The sequence below is a fragment of the Larus michahellis genome, chromosome 2 (assembly GCF_964199755.1).
Source record: "Larus michahellis chromosome 2, bLarMic1.1, whole genome shotgun sequence".
Taxonomy (NCBI): domain Eukaryota; kingdom Metazoa; phylum Chordata; class Aves; order Charadriiformes; family Laridae; genus Larus; species Larus michahellis.
Window position 1 is genome coordinate 30506406 of NC_133897.1, and position 11360 is coordinate 30517765.

At 41.7% G+C, this 11360-nt stretch overlaps 1 protein-coding gene across 6 annotated transcripts in view; it reads left to right on the plus strand.

Annotated features, from left to right (window-relative positions):
* The first annotated feature begins 1831 nt into the window (after positions 1-1831).
* PHF14 (PHD finger protein 14) overlaps positions 1832-11360 on the plus strand; it is a 168300-nt gene continuing 158771 nt past the window's right edge. For 5 of the 6 annotated variants that reach the window (XM_074574759.1, XM_074574761.1, XM_074574760.1 and 2 more), the window contains exons 1-2: positions 1832-2009; positions 2531-2641. In XM_074574759.1, coding sequence (XP_074430860.1) covers position 2009; positions 2531-2641 — 112 coding nt within the window. In that variant the 5' untranslated portion in view covers positions 1832-2008. The remainder of the gene's footprint in view (positions 2010-2530; positions 2642-11360) is intronic. The other variant, XM_074574764.1, reaches the window with a different exon arrangement.

Consider the following 11360-nt stretch of genomic DNA (forward strand, 5'->3'; position numbering starts at 1 on the left):
CTACCCTCTTTCAGTTTAGAACTGTTATCCCTTGTCTTATCACTACACTCCCTGATAAAAAGTTTGTCCCGATCTTTCTTGTAGGCCCCCTTTAAGTATTGGAAGGCTACTATAAGGTCTCCCCAGAGCCTTCTCTTCTCCAAGCTGAACAACTCCAACTCTCTCAGCCAGTCTTCACAGGAGAGGTGCTCCAGCCCTCTGATCATCTTTGTGGCACTCCTCTGGACCTGCTCCAACAGGTCCACATCTTTCCTGCCCTGAGGACTCCAAAGCGGGATGCTGTACTCCAAGTGGGGTCTCACCAGAGTGGAGCAGAGGTAGAGAATCACCTCCCTTGACCTGCTGGCAATACTTCTTTTGACGCAGACCAGGATGTGGTCGGCTTTCTGGGCTGTGAGTGGACATTGCCGGCTCATGTTGAGCTTCTCATCCACCAATGCCCTCAAGTCCTTCTCCTTAGGGCTGCTCTCTCTATTCCTGATCCTCAAGTTCTTGAAGTCATACCAGTATGTCAGAGCATCAATTCTTTAAGATGTCCCTGTTCTTTCAATTACAAAAACAAGTTCAGGGAGAACGCCTATTCCCTCAGTTTTTTTAAACGCCTCATAAAGGTTTTGAGCGGCTTTTTGGCAGAGGACTGGCCACCCCAGGTGGGCAGAGGACTGGGCACCCTGGGTGTGCGCAGGGGCCGGGGGTGGCTCACGCAAGTCAGGTGGCGCTGGGACCCTTGTGCGAAAGACAACGTCCCCGCGCTGCTCTCCTTTGCTGTCCGTCTCTCACCATTGGGTGTTGTGCTTAGTTCTGGGTCTCCTGTGATGCAGTCAGACAAAAATCCCTGGTTTTAGGGTTTTTTTCTTTATTTTTCCAAATGCAATGGCTTGCTATTTTTCAAGAGCGCAACAGTGAGCTTGACAATGCAACAATGTCCACAAGGAACTCAGCTCTTACAAGAGGGGTTAAATAAAAGCCATTTCATAATGCTTCGTTTCCACACAGGGGGAACAGAGGAAGTGCCAGACTGGTTTTTGAGCTGTTTTTCCCTATAAATGTGATCACAGAATCGTTTTGGTTAGAAGAGACCTTTAAGATCATCAACTCCAACCTAGCACTGCTAAGCTACCACTAAACCATGTCCTCCAGCACTCCATCTACACGTCTCAAATACCTCCAGGGATGGTGATTCCACCACTTCCCTGGGCAGCCTGTTACAATGCTTGACAACCCTTTCAGGGAAGAAATTTCTCCTAATATCCAATCTAAACCTCCCCTGGTGGAACTGGAGGGCTGTTTCCTTTTGTCCTATCGCTTGTTACTTGGGAGACCGACCCCCACCTCTCTACACCCTCCTTTCAGGTAGTTGTAGAGAGCGATAAGGTCTCCCCTCAGACTCCTCTCCAGGCGAAACAACCCCAGCTCCCTCAGCTGCTCCTCATGAGACTTGTGCTCCAGACCTTTCAGCAGCTTCGTTGCTCTTCCTTGGACAGGCTCCCGCACCTCAATGTCTTTCCTGTCATGAGGGGCCCAAATCTGCAGGTAGTTGCTTTGTATCTAATCAGAAGCTAAATGCTGAATCCTGAGGTGCAATCGAGAGGTTCCTGGACCGGACACGGGTCGCCCCTGAGAACGAGCGGGCCTGCACCGAGACTTTGCCTGAAGTGCTCCTGACTCCCGGCACTACCCGCATCTCTCCCCACGGGAGACCCCAGCGCTGCCCAGGACGCTCCGTGTCCTCGCCCCGCTCCGGCGGGAAGCACCGGGCAGAGGACGGGCACCGCCGCCTCCTCTCGGCTTCACCGCGCACCGCGCAGGCGCGGCGGGGTCCGGCGGCGGGCGGGCGCGCAGGCGCGGCGGCGGGACCGGCCGCCGCGGGCGGGCGGGCGCGCGCGGGTCTGCATCCGGGTCGCCGCCGTGCCCATTGTCTGGGGAAGGGGCCCGGGGCTCGGCGGCTCCGAGGCGCTGCACCCGAGGGCCCCCGCCCGTCCGCCCTCCGCTCACCCGCGCAGGCTTTAGTAAGTGATCCTCAGCGGCCCTTCCCGCTCCTGCCTCGGGGGGATGCCGGCGTGCCCGCGGAGCCTTCCCTCCCTCAGGCGGCCCCGGCTGCCCTTTCCCCGTGGCGCTGGCGCTGATGCATCACGCCAGAGCAACTAGTCTGGAGGTGCCGGTGGCCTCGGGGGCCTCATGCGACCCCCAGTATCCGCCCAGCCGCCCCCGGCCCGGCGCGGACCGGGCTGCGGCCGGTGCGGTGCCGCGTTGTTCCCCGGCGCTGAGGGGAGCAGCGCTGCCCCGGCGGGCGGGTCAGCTGTGAGGGGCGAATCCGTCCCGCTGCGCTGCCGCCGCTGCCTCCCCCCCCCCCCCGCCTCCCCTCGGGGAATGAATGGCTCCGGGACGCCGGTGCCGGCTGCTCTTCGGGCGGCGTGGCGGAGGCTGCCCCCGCCTGTCACGGCCGTTCTGCCTTTCCTCCTAATTTAAATAGCGATGCTGAATTGTCATTATGCCACCTAATAACAATAGCGTGCTTTTTTTCCTGCAGTGGACCGCAGTTCGAAGAGGAGACAAGTGAAGCCTTTGGCAGCTTCGCTGCTGGAAGCTTTAGATTATGATAGCTCTGATGACAGTGATTTTAAAGTTGGAGATGCGTCAGGTAAATATGCTTCCTCATCTCCTTGGTTCCGAATTATCTCGTTTTTGTTTTGTGGTTGCTCATTTAGTATGTGGGAGACAGAATGGTGCTAGTGAACTGTGGGGACTTGGAGCCACTTGAAGTTCGGTGACTCGATTGGATAGCTGGAAATTCTTATGCTCCAGATAAAAAACAGCTGATTAAACAAAACATCCATGCAGTAGTTCAATTACAAATAATTTTTTTCTCAACAGAAAGCTCGTGATTATCAAACAAGTTTTGGCAGAAGCATTTGAGTAGGTTCTGTGCTGACTGCCTTAGCTATATTTATTGCTTTTTATTTCTTTAATGTAGAGATAATTTTTGAAATATTCACTGCATTTAGTACTGAAATAGGAATGTTCTAAAGCCATTTTGTTTTGAATCAGTTTGGATAATAGTTTGTTGCGGACTTCAGAACTTGCCTGTTTCTCAAGGTTAATTCCACTCGGTGAGTGAAAACCTTAAGCAGGAAGATAATCTGTTCAGGTTTTTATTGTTTTTCACAATAGACAAAGTGTCCATTCAGATAGCTATGCAGAAAGGTGTACACATTCCATACTAGAAGGAAATCCTTGGTTCAGGGTGTTTTTGTTCTGCAGTCTTCTCTATGTGTGCAGATTCCTGTATCTGCAGTGAACATCCACAGAAGCTGAAAGTAAACAAGATGCCAAAATAGAACTAATAAATTCAAATATATTGGAGGGAGGGAAAAGAAGGGGCAGGACCATGTTTGTGAATAAACTGCACATTGGATGTTCTGTAGTGTATGCTCAAGGAAATAAGCAAAGAGATGCAGGATGCCTAAGAAGTAAGGGAAGCATTATAACAGTTTGACAAATAACTTCACTTTGTTATTTCTGCACTGGGGATGCTAATCTATGTTTTCATGTGAATTTATCTTGCAAAAATATTCCGCATCTCCATTTAAAGGCTTGTTTTTTAAGCCTTTAAGGAGGCAAGCTCCTCCTTATTAATTAACTTAAAAATGCTCAATAATCATATTGCCAGTGCTAGTTTTAAGGTATACCCTAATGCCTTTGTTTTTTTTTTTCCTAAGCTGAGACATATTTCCCTTGGTTGGTCTGGTGGAAGCAGGCAGCAGTGAATTAAGAGAGTAAAACTGATGTTGTTTTACCAATTTCATGCTAAGATTTTTGGGGGCTTGTTTCATTTACTTTTTTAATCATGTTTTGGGGTTTTTTGATCCTTTCTTTTGAGTAAGGGCACTGCTTTTTGTAAAGACAATTTCCCATAAATGGAAATGATTTTTAGTTCCTGAAGATCTCCCTATTCTGTAACAGTAGCTTAGGCAGGATTTAAGGTAAAAGGAGAATTGGAAGTGGAGTATGGGAGATGGACACATAATTCAGAGCAATATGTTATTTGGTTAAAAGACAATCATTAATTAAAAATAATGAATAAAGCTTCCTGACTCAACTGTATCTAAATGCAGAGGATTCATTTGTAACTGATATCCTGTTTGACTTTTGGGATTATTGTATCCCCACATGGCGGGGGTCAGTGTCTAGCCTGGAGAGTGTTTCAATCTGAGTTTTATTTTGAGCAAGTTGAATGGGCTTTGCCTTAAAAAAGTAACACCAAATTGAAACAAGCATATGAGAAAATCCCATGTTCTACTTATAAAATATCTTTCTAATTGCTGTTTTGTGTTCATATATTCCATACAGCTTTGTTTTAACATCTAAGAACCTGTCTCTTTCAGTAGAAATTAATTCTGTTTAATAAAATTTAAAATTTACTGAAAACTCTGAAATAGCATCAGAGTTTGACATTTTACACTTTATTCAAAGATTTTCAGTGTGAAAGAAGAAAATTGTGAGGGTTTGGAGAAGTTGGGGAATAGAAAGTTATTAAACATATAACCTCTTAAGTTTAAAGAAAAAAGAAACGTTTCTTGTGTGTAATACTAGTTAAATGAGTAGTTGCAGGATATTTGAAACAGAACACCTGTGCTGATTTAAAATGAAGATGCTATAACATAGCCTTAAATTTGATTGTACTTAGTCCATTTAGATTTGGGTGGAAGAAATGCTGAAATCTAGGGACTTTTTTACATGCACGCATATCTATAACTGAAATCGATAGTTTCAAAGTTATATGTATATAAAGAATATGTGTGTACGCACACAAGTAGCCCCACTAGACAAATTCTGGATTGTTGCTAATAGAAAACAGGTTTTCCTTTGCTTCACTGTGGATTCAGCTTTCAAAGCATAACCTGTATTTCTCCAGTACAGTCAGGGCTGTTGCTCTTTTTCTTCTTTCAATGACCATAGAGGTCTCTCCATGTGCAGCCTGTTGCAAATCAGTATTTGGTGTTTGTTTGAATTCAGAATTTCATTGCAAGTTTGCTTACAAAGGGAAATAAATGTGACAGAAGGAAGAAACAATCTTTCTACATTGAAAATGACCATAAATTCTACTCATGCACTCAGAAGAATCCCGTAAGTATGGCAATTCCAAAGCTCTGCAACATATGTGTATTTCATACGCAAATGCACATATAGGTGTTTTAAAAAAACAAAAAGAAGTCTGAAGTTGTTTGCTCCCTGGTGATGATGTTGCATACATATGTATGAGCTTTAGGATGTTAAGTGATATGTGCCAGTAGATGATATTGAGCAAGTCTAGGAGGACTGAGCCCTGAACACCTAAGCTTTTACACATGCTCATTGTTTTATCAGATTTCTGGCAATATGAGATGCATTAAGGATTTGAGAAGTTGCCAGTAAGTACTTTTAAGAAGGAATCAGTGTTTCTGAGTTCTTGTATTCAGAATCCTGATGCCTTGGTAAATTTTTTTCAGTACAGAAAATATTTCTAGTCGCCTAACCTCCATTTCCACCAAAAAAACAATAAATCCATAGAAGATACAGCCATTTCTTACAGTGTAGTTAATTTATTTTCTTCTGGATTCAGGTCACACCAACAGGCAATTGCTGCTTTTTCCACTTTAAAGATCTCATCATTCTGACACCTCTTGAGGGAAACTGATTTTAGAACTTCTATATTCTTGTACATTTACTTAATGTAAATAGTTTTCAGGCCTTTTCATTATGTTAATATTGAACCAGGTAATTTTTTAATGGCTTCTCTTTTTCTACGTAATAGAAAGTAGTAATGCCATATTTTAAAGTACTGAATTTTTCTGTTTTTTATAAACATCTTGAAAAATTTTGTTCCTTAATTAAAAATGTCATATGTAATCTTAATGTGGGATCAGTCAAAACCACTGTTACTTTGGAGTCAGAGTACACAAATACGTGACTGCAAATGATGGTACTGTAATACACTCAACTGAAGTTTTTTAATAAGTTTCACAATACAGATCAGTTATTTGAAGTTTTGCTTTTAAGTTAACTAGAGCATACTTTGGTTTTGGTTTTTTTTTAATTATTCTTTTTTCCTTTTTTTATATTTTATTTAATGAGAGCATCTGGAGATATACTGATGTCAGAAATCAGTGTATAGTTGTAGAGTAATTCCAAGCAGGATTCAGAAGCAACAATCTACCACTTTTCTTTCATCAGTGAAGTTGGTCAGTTTTGGCAGCTCATATGCTGAAATTGAAATGATGCAGAGAAACGTAGTGTGGTCCCCGAACCAGAATGATGTGTGAATTTAAGGACTGGCGCTCTGTCTCAGTGTAGCTACGAAGAGCGTGACTGAATGCTGCCTTGAAGAACTGGATTCTGTCACTACTTCTGCTACAAGTCTCCTAGACTCCAATTTTTAGAGACATTTGTAAGTGTTCGTTGTTTTGGTGTTGAGCATGGAGCCTGACTTGCATAAATATTATGTACTATTATTGCAGTTGAGGTCAGTACGAGCTCTGTTTAAAATGTGTAATGATCTATATAAATGCATATATTAGAGATATATATATGCATATATTAGGTATTCTGAAAAACCTGTGACTTGATCTAGAAATAAAAAGTTGCAAATATCTTTATCTTTCTGTAGTTTGCTTCCTCTTAGCACAATGGAGATTCTACTTTTGCTTTCCTGTGCAGGACACTGTAATATAAAAAATGTTTGTGAAGCACCGAAATGCCATAGTGATAAACATTACTGAAATACTAATGAAGAAACTAATATGTTTGTTTTTGAGAATGAACTTAAATGATATGCAACAGAAGAGTTGTAGGGTGTTGCAATATTTTCTTCTACCTCCATTGTCTACTGAATAGGTAATATTAGTAAATTATTACAATTGCACAATTTTAGTTGTTACAATCATTCAGGTCTTGACTTTGCAACTGTAAGGTGTAGTCCCCTCAGAGTGGAATTCACAAGGGCTTTTTCCCATTGAGAAAATGGAAAATACGGGCATTGTGTTCTTTCGCGTTATCCTCATCCCAAGTGAGATTTCTTCTCCGCACAGATGTCTGCCACTTGAAATAACACTTTGGAGTGACGGATGGGCATTCTGAACTTTAGGCATTCTCTTTGGAAACACTGAGATTTCTGTTCTTCCATGTGTTTACTGACAGCTGAGGAGTAATGTAACAGAAATCGAGGCTTTCATTCCAGTGGATTTAGCGATGGGGTGTCACTGTTTTCCTTTGTTTTCCCCCTACTGTGACTCTTTGTGCCTTGTCTTTCCAGTCTGTCTGTCCCTCATGGAAACTTTGCTCATTTGTTCAGCGTTGTTCTGCTTGTGCAGTCAGTCTTGAACAGAATTTTCATAGTCTTCTACTTTTTCGTACATCTCCTCTTTTTTGTGTGTGTGTCCATCTCTTTTATATTTCCTGCCACATGGAGAAGATTCTTTTGTGCTTTATTAACTCCAGCTTGGTGGGATGGTCTGTTTGTAGCCTGACCACCTCTGAGAATCTAGGCATGCTCGGTGAGGATGGCACGTCTCTAGTGTTTCTTGAGCATATACTCGTTACAGCACCTCAGAGACTTAGACTTAGCATGTCCCAGACACATGTTCAGCTGTCTCCCAGGTGTCACATCCCTCATACAAGATGTGAAACTCTTGCGTTTTTCTAGGAAAAATAGCTATTCTAGTTCACTGTTCAGTAATTTATTGGACTCTGATTTTAAGGATTATTTAGGACTGCAACTTTGCTGAGGGAAGTCATGGGGCATGCAATACTTTATCCTAAACAAATAAAGTTAAATAATGTTAAAAACAGTTGAGGACATTGTCTGAAACTGGGAAATGTCAAGAAAATTCAGAAGGTAGGGTAACCAGTTCCATCTGTGTTAGAACATTGTAAATAAGGTAGTTAGTTCCCAGTGACCCCAGTCAAATTTGGCAACCTGTATTTTTGAGTGCTTTTATGAGTTGAATAGATATCTGCTGAAATGCTGTGTGATATAGTTACTGCTAGTGTAGAAGTGAGGAAACTGCTTACTAAACTTTTATTTATGTTCCTCTTCCATCCTTTTCTCTATTAAACAAAATACTTGTTTTCTGAAAGAAGTGTACACGCATCAATGATCAGTTTAATTTCCTACTCTGCCTAGTCTACATATGCAGTTAGTAGAGAGTTTAGATACTTTTTTCCAAAACATTATTTGAGAAGTTAATTTCTCTCCTTAGAGCAGTAATATCTTAATCTATGTTGGTTTTGTTTTGTATGTTCATAATTATATTACTTTGGACAGTTCAATTTTTTAACTGCCAGCGTTACCAATGTTGAATTGCCAGTAGCCTACCAATGTTTAATCATCATACTCAGAAAAATAGCATAGAAAGCCAGTGGTGTATATCTAACTGATGCTAGATTCTTTTTTTTGAAGTTACGTTGGAAGTGAAGTGTGAAGCCTTTTCAATTCTTGCTTTCAGTATAGTTATATTGGTCTTAGCATAATGGGCCTCTGTGGGTTTAGTCAAGCAGACAAATGTGATCAGGCATTTACCAGTTGCACAACTCTGCCTTTGGCAATTTAAAAGTTCATATTTTCTATATATGATGTAGGTTTTCCTGCCTTATTTTTAAATCCAGTTATTAATATCAGAACTTTCTGGTTAGTTTAAGCATTTCCTTATGCTTCTGGAGTCTTTAAAATTATTTGCAATTTCTAGATCAGGTGTCTAGTAAGTACAGCTGCTTTTACACGTGTTTGGTATAGCACACGTGCAAAGGAGTTCTTGTGAGTTTGGAGCTGTTCTTGTAAGAAGTTTATGGGCAGAGGCTGTTGTCAACGAACAGTTTTTGCAGTGTTTTCCACTTTCCTAGTCTGTCAGGATGCAGGCACCCTGGGTGAGGGTTTCTACCTGGTGTGTAACATGAAGTTTTAGCACAGATACATGCGTAACTTCAAGTCACCATGTCAAAGATGTCCACCTTGTGATTGTGAGACAGCCTAAGGGACCACTAGAGACAGGGTGGTGGTGATTGAATGGCTTTAACCTCCAAAAAAATTATCCTCACCTGTAGCCTGTTTTTTTGTTACCACCCTCAAAAAGAGGATATTGTGAAGCATGCTGTGGGCTGGATGACTTTCCACGTTATGCCTATAGATTATTATTGAACAGTATTATTTAGTCGGAATAACTTCAGACATGGTAGTTGTTTTCTGTATTGCATGCTCAGTTTTTTGGGTTTTTCCATCCTTTTCAATGTTCCAGGATCCGGGGTTGTATTCTTTGTATGAAGCTTTGAGCACCTGGGTAAGACTGAGCCAGACAGGACTCGGTGCAAAAAAAACCCAACAAACAAACAAACAAACAAAAAACTTTCCAAAATGATGCCAGGTGCTTCTCTTTTGCTATCTGGAGTTGGCTAGGTTTTGTTAGTGGAAGCGACAAGCCCAAAATCGAATCTGTAATTTCCTTTAACTAGCTTATCCTTCAGACTTCATTTAAAAACAAATGATAAAGCTGCTTTTTACAGAGCTGTTTATTAAGCTAAATACTGCATTGAAGAATCAGCCTGTCTTTTTGTGGGTGGGTGGCCATGTATTTATGTAGCATAGCACTTACTCTCTGTATACATACATTTTCTTAGAATATAAAAAAAAGAAGTCACAAGGTACCAAGTTTAAAGTTGCTTGTAAAATGGTCCTGCAAAACCCTGGGAGGATTTTTTTTTTAAACTGCCGTTGTGATTTCCGTAGTTTTCCCCTGAAGTCTTGTGCATATTATACAAGACTCCACAGCTGATGTGGAGATTAATAGTAACTTTTTAAATCTTTATTACGCTTTTTCTTGTGTTAATTCTGGAGCATAATGTGCTGTCCTGGAGAATTCCTCTCAGAATTACCCTCCTTAGGTTTGACTGCCACCTGCTGTTGTGCTCAGTAGAGCTAAAGATACAAGGTGTACAGAAATAAATGATGCCTTTCTCGCAACTGCTCTCTCTCATATTTGTTCTCAGTGGAACTCTATATTTTTCACTATTTGACAGTGTATCTGGCCCCATCTTTCACTGAGAGTAACTTGACTTTTCTCCCATAGGGAATGACATGATATGGTTGCCAATTTGAAAGAGCCATTCTTTAAGAATTTCTTTCAAGGAGAAAATTGTATACTACAGCCTCTTCCTAACTGAAAGTGCATCTGACAGAACACCACCTGCAAAAATAGCTGTTATCACAGAATAGCTCTTTCAAGAAAAGTACCTATCACGGTGGATGCATTCAGAGAGAAGAGGGATATCCCTTACTATGGGCATCTCTAGTGTGTACATGCATGCAGAAAGGAGAGCACAAAGCATCGTGTGCAGGCAGAAGGCAAAGAGAAATCGAAGGAGAGAAGTGAACGAAACTAACATTTATTTTTCTCTCTGCTTTATATTGTTTGCTTGTTTGCATGGCATAAAGCAGCTAGAGAGTATCCTTGGTTTTGTAGTATTGATATACAAGAGTCACTGTTGGCAGTTCAGAGCACTGTTAAAGAGCAAACTATACTGAGACTAAGATTCCCCCCCAAAAAATGAAATGGAAGATTAAATTCACAAGAAATCTAAGCATATTTAGAAATGGAACAGCACAATTAAAGCATCCAGACAAATTACCATCGTGGATTTATGTTGGTGAAGTAAAACAAAAGAAAATAATACAAAGTAACTTAAAAATCCAGTTACATTAATTCTAACATGTCAAAACCCTACACTACCTTATTTACAGTGAGACAAGTAGTGCACATTGGCACTCAGAACCTGTGAAATAAGATACAGAAATATGTTTTGCTTTTAAACATACATATGGCATTTAATCTATAATATCAATGTCTAGTATGAGAGTCTAGCTTTAGGAGTTGCTTGTAAAGCGTGAGACTTGGCAAATATAAAATAGCTCAGGTTGGAAGGGGCCTTTAAAGATCATCTAGGCCACCCCCTTGCCATGGGCAGGGGCACCTTCCACTAGACCAGGTTGCTCAAAGCCCCATCCAGTCTGGCCATGAACACTTCCAGGGATGGAGTGAGCAACCCGTTCCAGTGCCTCACCACCCTCATTATAAAAAGTTTCTTCCTTATGTCCAATCTAAACCCTACCTTCTTTCAGTTTAAAACCGGTCCCTCTTTTCCTGTCACTACAGGCCTTGGTAAAAAGTCTCTCATTCTTAAAAGCCCCCTTTATATATTGACAGGCTGCAATAAGGTCTCCCTGGAGCCTTCTCTTCTCCAGGCTGAACAAACCCAACTCTTAGCCTGTCTTCATAGGAGAAGTATTTCATGGCCCTTCTCTGAACCCACTCTAACAGGCCCACGAATATGTA